The sequence below is a fragment of the Natator depressus genome, chromosome 10, assembly GCF_965152275.1.
Source record: "Natator depressus isolate rNatDep1 chromosome 10, rNatDep2.hap1, whole genome shotgun sequence".
NCBI classification, from domain to species: domain Eukaryota; kingdom Metazoa; phylum Chordata; order Testudines; family Cheloniidae; genus Natator; species Natator depressus.
In genome coordinates, this window is record NC_134243.1 from 31,440,650 (window position 1) to 31,457,152 (window position 16,503).

Consider the following 16,503-nt stretch of genomic DNA (forward strand, 5'->3'; position numbering starts at 1 on the left):
ACCCAGCAAATACAATTCAAAATGAATTTTTGCTTCCTGCACAGACTGAATTTGACATACATCCTGTTGACTCCCAAAGGGTGAAGGGAGTAGAGAGAAGCAGTGGACATGTTACTTTCATTTTTTGCATTGAGTCTTTCCTGTAGAAGACTATGGGTTTTTTCCTTTCCCCCCAAAGATGCTTATGTAACAAAACTGCACAGGGCCTTCCTTCACTAGAGCTCTTTTATCTAGCAGAGAAAGGCATAACAAGAACCAACAGTAAGATAGTTAAAGCCTGATAAATTCAAGAGGTCAGGCTAGATGATCAAATGATCCCTAGTGGCCTTACAGTCTATGAATCTAGGAGAGATTGAAATTTCTAAACAAGCACATACAGGGCAGCTTGAGAAGTTCAAGTGCAGTAAATCTCCCAGCAGGATGGAACTATCCTAGTGAACTGAAGAAAAACAAAGGTGCGTGAGATGGGCTAAATTCTCCTCGTTTACACCCAGCTCACCCTAGTGCCTTTGAATTCTTCCAGGTTTATGCTGCTGTCATTGAGGGGCAGATAAGGGGGCTCTGTGGACTGTGCTAAGAGACCCTTGTGTGCTACCCTCTGGGGCAAAGAGGCTAGAGTCTATTATGCTCCAGAGCAGCAAAGGGAGGGTTCTGCCCCAGGTGCAGACCAGTCAAAGCTGGGGGTTTTGGCTTACCACCATAGGAAAGGCTCAGGAGGGTGCCCCTGGGAACATTTCCTTTGCTGTCACAGTTTAGTGATTTTACAGCCCTCCTGTTGTTTCCTTGGTAGCGGGCTGCAGAAGGGGGCCTGAGGTTTGGGGAGGGGACGGTGGGTGCTTCGGTTTTTTTTGTGGGATCTGCCCTGAGGGCTTGGTGCGTGTGGGGCTGCTCCCAGACCCGCTGCCTTGCTGTCCTGCCAGGCAGAGTGGCACGGGATGTGCTCGCTTGCTCCGGGGTCCCAGGACAGGAGGCCGGGCTGTCTTCCGTGTCTCCGGCCGGTCCAGCCCCAGGCCCTTCTCCCCGGATAAGTTCCGGGCCGGCGCAGTCTGGGCCAGGGGGCTGGCGGCTGCCACAGAGATAACGGGGGCGGCAGAGGCGAGCGGACCCGCCAGCCCCAGCCCAGCCATCCAGCCGCCGCCATGCTGACCGCAGACGAGAAACGGCTGATCCGACTCTCCTGGAACAAGGTGCAGCAGGACTTTGGGGCCGAGGCCCTGGAGAGGTAGGGCCGGGGGCAGGCGGGTGTAGGGAGGAAACCAGCGCAGACACGACTTGGGAATGACCCAGCTGCGCTGCTGGACCGGGCTAATGGGGGCACCCGGGCGGGTGGGTGCGGGGCTCCCCTGGCACCCGGGGTGGGGGCCTTTGGGATTCACTGTCTCTGACCCCCCTCCCCCCCCCGCAGGATGTTCACCGTCTACCCACAGACCAAGACCTACTTCCCCCACTTCGACCTGTGCCCTGACTCGAAGCACATCTGCTGCCACGGGATGAAGGTGGTGGCCGCCCTGGGGGACGCCGTGAGGCACATCGACAACATCAGCGAGGCGCTCTCCGCGCTCGGCAACCTGCATGCCCACAACCTGCGCGTGGACCCGGTCAACTTCAAGGCAAGAGCAAGCCAGAGCCGAGGAGAGTCCCCGGGGGTGCGGGATCAGCCCTCCCCCCCACACACACTTTCCCCTCTCTCCGGGGGGGTGCGGGATCATCCCTCCTCCCCCCACACACACTTTCCCCTCTCTCCGGGGGGTGCGGGATCAGCCCTCCCCCCCACACACACTTTCCCCTCTCTCCGGGGGGTGCGGGATCAGCCCTCCCCCCCACACACACACTTTCCCCTCTCTCCGGGGGGTGCGGGATCAGCCCTCCCCCACACACACACACTTTCCCCTCTCTCCGGGGGGTGCGGGATCAGCCCTCCCCCCCCACACACACTTTCCCCTCTCTCCGGGGGATGCGGGATCAGCCCTCCCCCCCACACACACACTTTCCCCTCTCTCCGGGGAGTGCGGGATCAGCCCCCCCACACACACACTTTCCCCTCTCTCCGGGGGGTGCGGGATCAGCCCTCCCACCCCCCCGCACACACACTTTCCCCTCTCTCCGGGGGGTGCAGGATCAGCCCTCCCCCCCCACACACACTTTCCCCTCTCTCCGGGGGGTGCAGGATCAGCCCTCCCCCCCCACACACACACACTTTCCCCTCTCTCCGGGGGGTGCGGGATCAGCCCTCCCCCCCCCCACACACACTTTCCCCTCTCTCCGGGGGGTGCAGGATCAGCCCTCCCCCCCCACACACACACTTTCCCCTCTCTCCGGGGGGTGCAGGATCAGCCCTCCCCCCCACACACACACTTTCCCCTCTCTCCGGGGGGTGCAGGATCAGCCCTCCCCCCCACACACACACTTTCCCCTCTCTCCGGGGGGTGCGGGCTGCCCCAGGCGCTGCTGGCTCGGGGCTCCCTGGGGTCGAGGGCTGGCTGCCGCTTACCCGGTGCGCTTTGCTTTGCAGCTGCTGTGCCACTGCTTCCAGGTGGTGCTGGCCGTGCACCTGGCGGACGAGTTCACCCCGCAGGTGCACCTCGCCTATGACAAGTTCCTGGCCGCCGTCTCTGCGGTGCTGGCCGAGAAGTACCGGTGAGCCGCTATCCCTCGCGGCTCTGGCAGGTTAGCCACGCGGCCTGCGGTGCTCTGACCCAATAAAGATGCCATCCCCACAGCTCTGTCTCCGCGTCTCATTGGCGGGTCGGGTCGGAAGGGGGATACTCAGCTCTGCGGCTGCCTGTCAGTCCCTGGGGCCTGCATTCTGTGAAACAACAGGGTCTGACAAACTCCGCCATGAGACCTGCCAAGCACACAGATGCTGGAAGTAGGTGTGCTGCTGCACCCCTGGCTTGAAGTGGTTTCCATCCTATACAGGGTTTACAGTTTGATTCAATGGCTCCCAGCACCGCTGGCCAAGGGTCTAACTGACACCTGTCCTAAATGCCCTGGCTGCGAGAACTGGGGGTTAATAACTCTTCCCATGGTCATAAGAAAATCACCTCCCTAACCTCAGAGGTCGATGAGAAATAATACAATAACACAGGAAAAATAAGTCAAGCTTGGGTTACAGCCCAGGAGAAAGCATGACCACTTGGCCCAGCAAACAATGCCCAATACTGTGGGACTGCGGGGATTATTTCATTTTATTGTTTTCTGCTTCCAGAGGGTGGTGTCACCTTTCCAAAGAGCAATAAATGTGACAGGTTTCAGAGTAGCAGCCGTGTTAGTCTGTATTCCCAAAAAGAACAGGAGTACTTGTGGCATCTTAGAGACTAGCCAATTTATTTGAGCATAAGCTTTCGTGAGCTACAGCTCACTTCATGGGATTCATAAAGTGGAAAATACAGTGAGGAGATTTATATACACACAGACCACGAAAAAATGGATCATACACATTGTAAGGCCATTACCAGCACATTTCCAGGAGTTAACAAGAATGTCTGAGGAACAGTGGGGGGGGGGGGGAAGGAGGGAGGAATAAACAAATAAATAAATAATGGCCCACCTTGATTATCACTTCAAAGGTTTTCTCTCCCCCCACCCCACTCTCCTGCTGGTAATAGCTCATCTTAAGTGATCATTGTCCTTACAATGTGTATGATCCATTTTTTCGTGGTCTGTGTGTATATAAATCTCCTCACTGTATTTTCCACTTTATGCATCCCATGAAGTGAGCTGTAGCTCATGAAAGCTTATGCTCAAATAAATTGGTTAGTCTCTAAGATGCCACAAGTACTCCTTTTCTTTTTTCAATAAATGTGAGTTCTTTACTTAGGGACAGGAAAACGTACATTTCCCTCCAAACACATTTGATGCAAAACTAAAAGAATGTGCGAAAGGTGTGGGGCAGCTATCACAAAACAATCCCTCTTTGAGCTGGAGAGGTGACTTGCAATACAGGGGGGCTTTCTCTAGACAATTGGCTGTGAGTGTGAGTCAAGGAAACCAAACCGTGCCAACACGAAATGAAACCAATACGGCTTTGGGCAGAAAATAAAATCTTTACTTCTTAACACGTATGTTTTCATCAATAAAAAAACATTGCCAATGTTTTTAGAGACACAAGGTGGGGGAGGTATGATGATACCTTTTATTGGCCCAACTTCTGCTGGTGAGAGAGAGACGCTTTTGAGCTTACTCAGAGCTCTTCTTCTGAGCTGGGAAAGGGACTCAAGAGTGTTCCAGCTAAATACAAGTGGAACCGACTGTTTAGCACATATAGTTAACATTTTCAAGGTGAATTGGCCTGTTTTTGTCACAAAGTTACAATGGTTTTGTAATCCATCACTTCCAAGGGTGCTTGGAAACAGCTTTTTCTACTGACTGCCGGGTCTGATGTGGGGACCTGGCCCGGACTGCCAGCTCCTGTCACCCATCACAACTTTGGGCCCCAGTGGACCAGGGTTAGACTCATGGTAATGATCTAGAGGTGGATATAAGGAGAAGGTGAGGCTACACAATGTCCTTATTGCAATACTAAAGAGGGTCAAGAAGATGAACTAAGCTCTCCTGGGAGATGATAGGGCCACTCCTAGGAATGGGAGGACAATAGTAGCAGAGATTAGATTAAGTACACATGGGTTTGGGCTTCTCTACTCCAAAAGGGATTGGCAGAATCGACAAGAAAAATACAGAGATGGTGACTCTGGAACACTAGTGCCATGTCAGAGTGTGGGAGCACCCCGCACTGCAGGGTGTGCCTTTATCAGCCAGAACACGCACACAGCTGGTGGGCATGCTGAGGTGAGAGCAGGAGCAGGCTTTGTGGTGAAGGCAGGGGCTGGGGAGGGCCACGAGACAAAGCTTCTAACTCTGACTTTCTGTGCTACTGGGGGCAAGTCACTAAGGGCCTAGTCCTGGACACTTTGGAGTCTATAGCCACACTTCCATAGACATCAGGAGCTGCAGGATTGACTCTCTAATCTCTCTCTGCCTCCTGCTTCTTCATCTTCAAAATAGAACTAACATGCCTCACCTACTTAGCTGGGGAGGAGGGTGTGCAGTGGTGAGGCTGAATTTTTTACTTTGAGATCCTTGAGCCGTACAATCTCCTAGGGACAGAATTAGGGCCTATCTTCAATTGTCACTATCATTTAGCACTTGTCTTTAGATCTGTAGAATGGGCTGAATTGGCTGAATCTGGAACTGCACCACGTGGGAAGTTTGAAGTCCCATAATTCAGAGACTCAGACATCTTACCCACTGTGCAGGCCAAACTGTTCTCAGACTGGTGACTGTCTGGGACAAACGAAGACTGGTGACCCTGCATCAAACCATGACTGCTCTGAAGCCTCCGCTTTTGCTCCAACCAGGACAGCTGGACTGAGGGAGGATGGCTTCCGTTTTTTGGAAGAAAAGCCCCAGGGCTCTCCACCTAGCACCCATGCCCTGCATTAAATCTCCATTTAAAATAATCTGTGCCACCTTGGTTGCACGAGCTGTGTGCACACCAGCCTCTCCCTTTGTTTGGGAGTCTTTGGTGCTCTGTCTCAGCCAAAACCCTAGGGAAATGCTTTGTGTTCTTTATCTGTCATCACCAAACATGTATGTGAGCCTGTGAGACAGGGAGGGGATGTGTGTGTGTGAATGGGGGACAGGGTTTTTGGGGTGGCAGTGTTTGTGAGTGTGTGTTTGTGTGTAGATGAAGTGTGATTGTGGATTTTGTATATGGGGTGAGCGTGGGGGACTGGTGTGTGACCCTGCACTGTAGGGGGGCAATGTGACTGAGGGGACAGTATATGGAGGGGCGCTGTGTAGGAGGGGACCATATGCGGGGCAGTGTGTGGTGCAGCAGTGGGGGGCAGAATGTATGAAGGAGCAAAATGTTGGGGGGCAGTGTGTCTGAAGGGGCTGTGGGGGGGCTGTGTGCATGGGGGCAGTATGTATGAGGGAGCAGTATGTGAGGATGGGCTGTGTGGGGGAGTGTATGTGAGGGGGCAGTGTGTGGGAGGAGTGTGTATGAAGGGGCATGTGTTGGGGCAGTGTATATGAAAGGGCTGTGTGTGTCTGTGTGTAAAGTGTGTAAGAAGGCACAGTGTGTGTGCACAGGACATGTATCTGAAGGGGCAGTGCATATAAAGCAGCAGTGTCTGGGGGCAATATGTATTAGGCGGTAGTATGTATAGAGGCACTGGGGGGGCAGTGTGTAGGGGGGACATTGTATGGAGCAGCAGTGGGGGGCAGAGTGTCTAAAGAAGCAGAGTGTTGGGGGCAGTGTGTATGAGGGAATAGTGTGTGAGGAGGGGATCTGTGTAGGGGGCAGTGTATGTGAAGGGACCATGTATATGAGGGGACAGTGTGGGCAGTGTGTAGGAGTGGCACTGTATGTGTGGTGCTCTTTGTGGGGCTGTGTGTATGAGGAAGCAGTGTATGGAGCAGTGCATATGAGGGAGCAGTGTGTGGGGAGAATCTGTGTTTGAGGGGGCAGTGCATAGAAGGGCAGAGCGTGTGTGGGGGCAGTGTGTGTGTGTAGGACTAGGGTGTGGGGGGCAGTGTGTACAAAAGGGCAGAGTGTGTGAGGGGGCAGTGTGTGGGGGAGGCGGAGGGAGTGGGGAGCAGTGTGTATGAAAGAGTAGAGTGTGTAAGGGGGCAGTGTGTGTGTGTGGAGGGATAGGGTGGGGGCAGTGTGTGGGGAGGGGGAGGGAGTGGGGGTGCCGTGTGTATGAAAGGGCAGAACATGTGAGGGGGCAGTGTGTGTGTGTGGAGGGGTAGGGAGTGGGGGGGGCAGTGTGTACAAAAGGGCAGAGTGTGTGAAAGAAAAGTGTGTGTGTGGAGGGGTAGGCAGTGGGGGGAGCAGTGTGTACGAAAGGGCAGAGTGTGTGTGGAGGGATAGGGAGTGGGGGGGGGGAGTGTGTACAAAAGGGCAGAGCGTGTGAGGGGGCAGTGTGTGTGGAGGGGTAGGGTGTGGGGAGGCAGTGTGTATGAAAGGGCAGAGAGTGTGTGGGCAGTGTGTGTGTGGAGGGGTAGAGAGTGGGGAGGCAGTGTGTAAAAAAGGGCAAAGCATGTGAGGGGGCAGTGTGTGTATGAATGGGAAGTGTGTGTGGGGGCAGTGTGTATGAAAGAGCAGCATGGGGGGGGCAGGGTGTGGACTGGAAGCAAATGGAGCAGGAGTGTATATGAGGGTGCAGCGCGTGCGGCAGTTTGTATGAAGGGGCAATGGTGGGGGGCACGAGTTGGGTATAGTATGTATGAGCCAGCAGAGTATGAGAAGGCGGACAGTGTGTGTTACAGGGCAGTGTGTGTGAGGAGGTAGTGTGGGGGAGAGTGTAGGGGGCAGTGAATATGAAGGGGCAGTGTGTGTGTGTGTAAAATATATATGATGGTGCAGTGTCAGGTTAGCAGTGTGTGTGGAGGGGCTGGATCGGGGGCTGTGGGGGCAGTGTGTATGAAGCAGCAGTGCCTGGGGGCAGTGTGTTGAGGGGGAGTATGTGTGAGGGAACAGTGTGTGGAGGGGCAATGTGTATGACGGGGCAGTGTGGGGATGCGTGGATGGGGAAAGTCTGTATGAGGGCACAGCGTGTGAGGAGGGGGTGGGGGGCACAGTGGAATAAAAGGGAAGGTCCTCTCATGGATCAGCAACTGGTTAAAAGGTAGGAAACAAAGGGTAGGAATAAATGGTCATTTTTCACAATGGAGAGAGGTAAATGGGGTGGGGGGCAGGGATCTGTACTGGGACCAGTGCTGTTCAACAGAATCATACACTATCTGGAAAAAGGAGTAAACAGTGAGGTTGCAAAGTTTGCAGATGACACAAAACTACTCAAGATAGTTAAGTCCAAGGCTAGCTGTGAAGAGTTACGAAAGGATCCATAGAGGCTGGAGGCACTACTGCACCCCCGGGCTTGAAGTGGTTTTCATCATACACAGGGTTTACAGTTTGGTTCAGTGGCTCTCAGCACCCCCATGATACACCTTGTTTCAGCACCCCTGAAGAGATCTCACAAAAGTGGGTGACTGAGTAGATGAACAAAATGGCAGATGTTAATAAATGCAAAGGAATGTACATTGGAAAACATAATCCCAACTATCCATACAAAATGATGGGCTCCATTAGCTGTTACCATTGCAGAAAGAGATCTTGGAGTCATTGTGGATAGTTCTCTGAAAACTACTGCTCAATGTGAAGCAGCAGTCAAAAAAGTGAATACTGTTAGGAACCAAAGGGATAGATAATAAGACAGAAAAGATCATATTGCCTCTATATAAATCCATGGTCCACCCATATCTTGAATACTGTGTGCAGTTCTGGTCACCTCATCTAAAAAAATAATTAGAATTTGAAAAAGTACAGAGAAGAGCAACAAAGATGATGAGGGACATGGAACAGCTTCTGTATGAGGTCAGATTAAAAAGGCTGGGACTTTTCAGGTTGGAAAAGAGACAACTGGGGTGGGATGGGGGGTGTGTGTGATAGAGCTCCATACAATCATGAGGGGTGTGGAGAAAGTAAAGAAGGAAGTGTACTTTACCCCTTCACATAACACACAAAACAGGGATCACCCAATGAAATTAACAGGCAGTAGGTTTAAACCAAACAAAAGGCACTACTTCAGCACATAAGGAACAGTCAACCTGTGGCACTCTTTGCCTGGGATGTTGTGAAGGCCTAGACTATAACTGGGTTCAAAAAATAATTATAGAATTTCATGGAGGAGAGGTCCATCAACTGCTTTTAGCCAAGATGGTCATGGATGCAACCCCATGCTCTGGGTGTCCCTAACCCTCTAACTGCCAGAGGCCAGGAGTGGAGGACAGGGGATGGATCACTCAATAATTGCCCTTCTCTATTCACTCCCTCTGAAGCACCTGGCAAGTGCCACTACCAGAAGAGGGAGTACTGGGCTAGATGGACCACTGGTCTGATCCAGTATGGCTGTTCTTGTGTTCTTAGCAAGGGGGCTAGTGTGTGTGTGTGGGGGATAGTGTGTTTCAGGGGACAGTGTGTAGGAGGGAGCAGTATGGGGAGCACTGTGTGGGAGAACTGCCCCCTGAGTAGCACTAATGCTACTTTTTATACTTTCGCCTTAGCAGCGTGAGCCACCCCTCCCCAGCACCTGTTCTCCGCCGGGCGCAGCAGACACTGGCAGGGCAGAGGATTCAGGGTTGCGGGCTGAGATACTCTCGGCTGAGACTTGTTGTTCCCGTTTTGTCTGTAGTTCAAGGAGGCGCCCGGGGCCACCCAACCAGACCCGCCGCCTCACGCTTCCTCTAGGAGCAGAGACCCCGAACGGGCTCCATGGGCGCCCCCAGGCTGCCCATCATAGGCGCCGGCCAAGGCGGAGGAGCCCAGCACTCTGGACAGCTCTCCCCTTAGCCCACTATGCAGCAGGCCGGGGAGATCGCTGCCGGGTCTGGCGCCACCTCGCGGAATTGCTCAGCTCCTCTGGCCCTCAGAGCCCAGGGGCACCTGGGGGCCCCAGCATGAAGGACACGCGCCTGCCCCTGCGCTTTGCTCTCCCCGGTGCGCCCGCAGGGGACAGGCCCCCTCTTCTTGCGCAGGGGCCTGCGAAGTGCCCGGGAGGCAAGGCAGCTCTCTTCGCGGGGGTCCAGTGCCTCCTGCTGGGCATCCAGCATGCAGAGCAGCCCAGCGGGCCCCTGGCAGGCCCGGTGCCAGCCAATGGGAGAGGCGGGGCGGGCCGGGGGACGGGATATAAGGGTGGCCGGGGCTGCAGACGGGTACCCTGGAGGGATTGTTGCGGAGCCGGAACCATGGTGCTGAGCTCGGCTGACAAGACCAACGTGAAGGCCGTGTGGAGCAAGGTGCAAGGCCACCTGGACGACTATGGCGCCGAGACCCTGGAGAGGTAACCGCCGCTGCGCTCTGCCCTGCGCCCCGTCTGCGCCCGGCCAGGCCCCCCCTTAACCCGCCTTGTTCTTTGCAGGATGTTCAGCGTCTTCCCCCAGACCAAGACCTACTTCTCGCACTTCGACATGCACCACGGCTCCACCCAGATACGGAGCCACGGCAAGAAGGTGATGCTCGCCCTGGGGGAGGCCGTGAGCCACATCGATGACATCGCCACGGCTCTCAGCGCTCTGAGCGACAAGCACGCCCAGATCCTACGCGTGGATCCCGTCAACTTCAAAGTGAGTGACGGGGAGAAATGCCCCCCCACACACCCCAGGTCCGAGCCCGCTGCTCCCCCTCCCCCGGGGCGCTCCCCAACCTCCCTCCTGTGCGGCGCCCGCAGCCCTTGCTGTCCCTGTGCCCCCGCCCCTGGGCCGGACTGCTGGGTCATAGGGGCGCCCCACCTCTGAACTGGGCCGGGGGGATGGGGCCAGGCCAGCTGAGGCCGGTTCGGGCAGTAGCTGGGTGGCCCCTCCTGTGCAGCCGGTTCCCAGCTCTTCTCACTCGCGTGCCTTGTCTTCCAGCTGCTGAGCCACTGCTTCCTGGTGGTCGTGGCCAGCCACTACCCCGCCCTCTTCACCCCCGACGTCCACGTCTCCCTGGACAAGTTCCTGGGCACTGTGGCCACTGTGCTGACCTCCAAGTACCGTTAGACGGCGTCCTCGGCCGGGCTGGCCTCCGCAGGCCCCTGTGCGCAGCAGCTGAGCAGCCCAATGATCTGAAATAAAAGCCGCTGCCTGGCGCTCCACGTGTGCTGTCCTGCTCTCTCCTTGCGCCGCGCGGGGCTGGGGCGGGAGGGCGCGGCCTGCAGGGGGCAGCTGGGCTGCGCGACAGCAGCGGGTGGGTCTCATGGCGCAGCCAGTTGCGCTGCGGCGCAGCACCCCACCCAGCACAGTCCTGGGGGCGGCCGGGCGAGGACCCCTCGGCGCAGCCACACACCAGTCCCCGGGGGTCCGCCCCTGTGTGTTGCGAAGGCCAAGTCTCTGCTGCGCTTCCCCGCACGGCGCAGCTTCTGCGCCGACCCCGGCGCCCCCAGCCCCGTGGCTCCCGCCCAGCTCGCCTCTGGCTGGCCCCAGCGGGAGCCGCCTCTGGGCCGGGGCTTCGCGGTGCCGCTGGGTTTTGATTTGCTCCTCATTGAGCAGCCGCGCTCAGGGGTAATGGAGCCTTGGGGGGCCCAGGTGGGGACTGGGGAGGCAGGAGCGGGCCCTCTGGGAAGCAAGTTCTTTGCCTTGGCGGGTGTTTGCCAAGACTCCTGCCATAGGGACAGGACATGCCCTGGGACCCCCTTGGCTCGCCTCCCCCTGGACTCCCCATGAGCCCAGCCTGTGGCACAGAGTGCTGAATCAGGCCCTCCTTTGGTCTGTCACCTAGTTAACGACCCCAGGGTATGGGAGACAGGCCCTGCCTGCTCTGTGCCAAGGCCTGTGGGTGCAGCTGCAACCTGCCAGCCCATGGACTCTTCGGGGCTGGTTTGTTCATGGGAACAGCGCTGGGCACGAGGGGCTGTGGAGCTGCCTGGGGCCAGTGCAGCCACACAGTGAGGGGCAGGATGCTGGAACAATTTGTATAGTGAGGGTGCTGAGAGCCATTGATCCAACTGTAAACCCCATATATAAAAGAAACCACTTCAAGCCAGGGGGTGTGACAGCTCCCCCAGTCCCAGCATCTATGGCAAGGGGCCTAGGAAAAGCTGTCAGGGGGCCTGGGCTCCCTCCCTTCTTGAAAGGCACCAGGTCCTCTGGCCTTCTGCACCTTTGGGACCCCACCCAGGGGTGGGCTGGCAGGGAGCCAGGCAATCCATCTGGGGGCAGGCTGGCAGGGGATGGGGACCCCACTCGGGGGTGGGCTGGCAGGTGCGCAGCATGTGTCCTGTCTATAGAGCGTCTGCACTATGACTCGCTGGGATCAGGCGAAGCCGGCGAGTGCTGAGAGGGGACAACAGGCCCCTGGGGAAGGCTGTGGGGCAGCCTGGGAGCTCCCTGCACCAAGCCCCTGACCCTTCCCATGCAGGCAGGAGGCAGGGGTCAAACACACCGAATGCAAACCCAGCCCGAGCCTCCAGGCCAAGTGGGAGGGGTGCCAGGAAACAGGGAGGAACAAGGTTTAAGTTAGAGCAAAAAGCAAAAGCTTCTGCCAAGCCCACCCCCACAAGGCAATGCCCTGAGCCCACCCCATGACAGACAGTGAGGGTGCCTGGGTGCAAACTCAGAATTGTCCCCCGGTCTGGCATTTGGAAGCCCTTGCTTAGGAGGTGAAAGGGATGCTGCCCTCTGCTAGTCTGGCCTTACTGATGTCAGATGGCACCTTGCCCCAGGGTGTGCCTGGCATGCAGGAAGGGGTAATGAGTTCTCTTCAGCCTAGTCACTGGTGCCCAGGGCCCGTGAGCCCCTTCATGAGCAGGAACCAGCCAGCTATCTTATGAAGCTCCAGCAGATTCCTTTATTGAGAGGTACAATTTCAAATCCATTATTCAGTGAGATGGAGGCTTCTGCTTGGGATCTCTTTCCAATATAGCTGGTGGGCATGAGAGCAGTGTGCAGGCCCAGGATGATCAGCAGGTCTCTCCTGCATCCCAAGGGAGGCCAGGGAGAGCCCAGAGAAGGAGGGTCAGGATTCAAAGGGCATAATGAATAACTGCTATTCCAGAAAGCAGTTCAGGTACTGCCCAGCAGTGGCATAGAGAACAAGGCAACCCTCCAGAATTTATGCACTGAAGGACTCCAGAATTTACAAAGGTTAGGATGGGCCTGCAGAAAGTTTAAGCACCTTGCAACAGCTCCAGACCCTATGAGCACTGCATCAGTAAGTGAGCAAGGAGCTCATAAGGAACCTGCAAACTTCATTATGGTATAGGGTGACCAGATGAAACAGACGAAATATCGGGACACATGGGGGAAGCAACAACAGCAACAAAAAAAGCGGCCTGAGCTGAGTTGCCAAAGCAAAAAAAAAAAAAAAAAAAAAACCCGCCAGAGCGGCCAAAGCCGCAATATCGGGACAGCTGGCGTCCCGACAGTGCATCGGTCGGGACGCAGGACAAAAACTAAAAATCGGGACAGTCCTGATTTTAACAGGACGTCTGGTCACCCTATGATGGTAAGCACAGTGCGTAAGATTTCAGTGCATGGCATAAAGCGCCTAATGGGAGGCTATGTAAGAAACCTGAGGCCAGCAGAGCACGGAGAATCTGCATGTCAGCCATCTAGTTTTCTATCCAAGTATTCATGTACTGCAGAGATCTTTGCCTGCATGCACATAGGAAGCCTGTGCTATGCCCAGGCCTTCCTGCGACCCAGGGCAAGTCACATATTAACCTTTCTTGGCCTTGCTCCCCAGCAACAGGAAATCAGCAGCTCCCACTGCACCCAACAGGAGATGCAAATGTCCAACAGGAAAAGTCCTTTGCTTCAGTTTTCCCTGTCTCTAAAATGGGGATAATAACATTTCCACTCCATGTGCTTCCAGATCATCAGGTGGAAAGTGCTGAATAACCAGATACTTTTTCTTCTTCTTCTTCTCATGCTGAGCTTATAATTGTTGTGTCCTCCTGTGGACTCTCGGCAGCACAAGCTCAGAAGTTATAATATATTCAGAGAAATAATTAACTGTATCAACCCATACAGAGTCAAAAGAGCAAAACGAGGCCTGTGCATGGCTTTGATTGGAGGCTGATCTATAAAGGAAGTGTGAAGTCAGAACCACTGGCTGGTTTTGCAAGGTAACCAAGCAAAGTGCCGGAATGTTTAAAATGTGCTAAAAGAATGAAGGCTCCTTGCCTGTAAAGTAACCAGAGTTCTGGGAGATGAGACTCATGAACAGGAGGATGCAGAGGCTCATCTCAGAGAAGAAACATCCATTTTTCTAAGTCCCATAATTCACTGACCCCAGACTTCCAAAGGAATGACAGAAGGACCCTCTGTGTTGGGGAAGGGTGGTCAGCTGTTTAAGAGAGGGAAGATTTGAGAGAGAGAAACTTTGCAAAATACATTTAAAGTAGCCCGGCTCCTTATTCTTCCTTGTCTTCAGCTAAACATATATGCTCTTCCACTGGGGAGGGGAAAAGTTTACAGAGAGCTTTCGTGGGAGTAGATCCAGCAATATCCTGGTGGCCAGGCATTCTAGTTTTTGTAAAGACGTTTTGTAAATAGTTTGAATGTGGCATTGTGATGGAATGGGGAAAATGTCCGGGCATGAGCAGGGTCCCCAATCTGCTAAGAGTAGCCATGTCCTCTTTCAATTTCTCTGTTAAAAGAAACCACTATAGGCTCCTGCTCCATGGAAGCTCCCCTTTTCCATTACTTTGGTTTTAAGTGTAGTTCTGATATTCTCTGGGTCATGGGGTTTGAAGATAGGTGGGTAGGAGCCATGTGCCAAACCAGCATCATCCTTGCACATTACTTGGGTGCTGTGTATGAAGCTACCATGACTTTCTAGTTTTCAGTGCCTACGCTGTGTAACTTTCAGTGTTTCCATCTTCTGATAACAGCCCAGCCCCCTCTCCAGTAATATCCAGCACTCACTTGCCCCCACCCCCACCCTTCAAATGTGACACTGAAAACCATGAGCTAAGGGAGACTACAGACAAACACGAAAGGTCACAGACAGGATGGCGAGGGCTTTGTTATGCAGGAGATATGCTGAGTTCCTGACCATGCCTAGGAAAGAGGCACCAGCAGAGCACCTCCATCTGGATGCTTGCTCTCAGGGGTCTGTGCTCCTGGGTCAGCACATCTAAGACTATTGTGCTGGAGAGACGTTGGTTCTGAACCTCCATTCAGAAGCACTGTGAGGCCTAGAATGGTAAACAGACAGTAACTGAATTTCAATCGGCAGCACTAGGCAGTGAGGTGCAAACCCTCAGCATGGCTCTGAGCCCCGTTATCACTGCAGCCAGCCAGGGCGTGCCTGGTCTTCTGGATGTCCAGCGCCTCGCCCGCTGCAAGGGGCCGATAGAGGAGCAGCGAGAGCTCACTGCCCAGCCTTTGGGGTGTGGTCAGGAGCCCTTGGCAATGGATAGTCTCCAGGGACTTGATCCTGCCCTGGGCTGAGCGCCCTCTAGGGCAAATGGAAGTAGAGGGTGCTCAGCACTTCCCAGGAGTGCTCAGCAGGATGGTGCCTGAGAGGTGAGTTCAAGAGAACGTTGGCATGGCTGGTGGTAAGATTGTGCACATTCTTCAAACTGTGACACTACAAAGATTTCCCCAGTGCTTAGCAGACTGCTGGGCTGCATCCTGCACCCAGTGAGGACACATCCCCCATTGCGAGCCATGGGAGCAGGATTAATCCAGTGTTGGCGCTTGCATGGGACACACTGGTTGCAGAGGCTCCAGGGAGCCTGCCAGGGCCCCAGGGAACAGCAAGTGTGAAATCCTGGCTTGGCTCCACAGAGGCAGGGGAATGCAGAGCTGCAGCTGGGACAGTTCCCCCCCCACCCCCCCCCCACGGCACAGCACCCAGCACAGAGCAGGGACAGCACCAGCCCTACAAACGGATTTCAAAGGGAGGCAGACAAGATTCTGGAGCTCCAAAGCCAGGGCGAGAGACACCCCTTGATTCCCTCAGACCCCTCCAATCCTGCTTCACACCGTCCCTCAAATCAAGTCTGTAATAAAGTGATGCTTTATCAGGAAAACAGGGCCTTGAGCTCAGAAGAGGAGGCTCCCCATGGCACTCAGGCAGAGTAAAGCAAGAAAGATCCACCTCCAACATACCTACTCCATGCCTCCTGGCCCCCCCCCCATCACAGCACATCCTGGGCTTTGTGGGGAAGTATGTGTGAGCCTGGTGGAGAGTGTGTGTCTATGGAGAAGGGAGTGTGTGTAGACAGGAGCAATGTATGTGTGTGGGGAGGCGAGGGCATGAGGGATCCCCTGAGAGTGTCAGGGATCATGGAGAATGTCTCATCACTGAGTGATGAGGAAACCACTACCTGAATGCGGGATACAGTGCAAGATCGCAGAGACAGCATCCTTCTCCAGAGTGAGTGACCTGCCCCTAGGGCAGCAGCGGAGAGGAATGACAGAGGGACCCAGGGGATCAAACCCTGGACATTGGACCCAGGATGGGTCGAATCCCCTCTGCCAGGCATCTGAGGCCTCTGTCTCTGGCCACACTCTGCCAACGCTTGTATGAACAGCGTGTCATACCAGCAACTTCCCATTGAACCTAGGAGCATCCATGGAGCTAAGCCATGTGCGCGTGCAGGAGGGTGTGTGTCTGTGCTTGGAGGGAAGGTGCATGTGTGTATAGCAGGGGAGAGACTATGTGTGAGTGGTGCAGGGCAGTGTGTTTATAGAGGGGTACGTGTCTGTATTTGTAAGGCGCAGTGTATATAGGGGGCAGGTTAGGTCACTGCATTATTATGATATGTCCATTCATTGTAATATATTATTGCTGATTGTCCAACACGAATCCCAGCTATGGCCTGGGCTGCCTGGGCACAGCAGAGCAGAGCTGCTCCTGTGTGTCAGAGGGATGGGGGCTTTGAAATGTGCCCCTCTACCCAGGCCCAGGCTGCCCGCTGCAGCTCCGGGCCGTGGCTGACAGCCACATGAGCTCTGGAGGAGTCAGGGCCAAATGGTTTAAAGCCCAGGCTGGGAGCTGCAGCAAGA

The 16,503-nt window shown here is 55.0% G+C and overlaps 2 protein-coding genes across 2 annotated transcripts; both read left to right on the top strand.

The window, feature by feature from the left end:
* The first annotated feature begins 834 nt into the window (after positions 1–834).
* Positions 835–2,713, top strand: LOC141994980 (hemoglobin subunit alpha-D-like). Its single transcript, XM_074965629.1, has 3 exons — positions 835–1,222; positions 1,406–1,610; positions 2,513–2,713. The coding sequence occupies exons 1-3, from the start codon at positions 1,140–1,142 to the stop codon at positions 2,639–2,641; spliced, it is 417 nt and encodes a 138-aa protein (XP_074821730.1). The 5' UTR covers positions 835–1,139; the 3' UTR covers positions 2,642–2,713.
* Positions 2,714–9,699: 6,986 nt separating this feature from the next.
* On the top strand, positions 9,700–10,640 carry LOC141994981 (hemoglobin subunit alpha-A). The gene is made up of 3 exons (XM_074965630.1): positions 9,700–9,848; positions 9,927–10,131; positions 10,417–10,640. The coding sequence occupies exons 1-3, from the start codon at positions 9,754–9,756 to the stop codon at positions 10,543–10,545; spliced, it is 429 nt and encodes a 142-aa protein (XP_074821731.1). The 5' UTR covers positions 9,700–9,753; the 3' UTR covers positions 10,546–10,640.
* Positions 10,641–16,503: the final 5,863 nt, after the last annotated feature.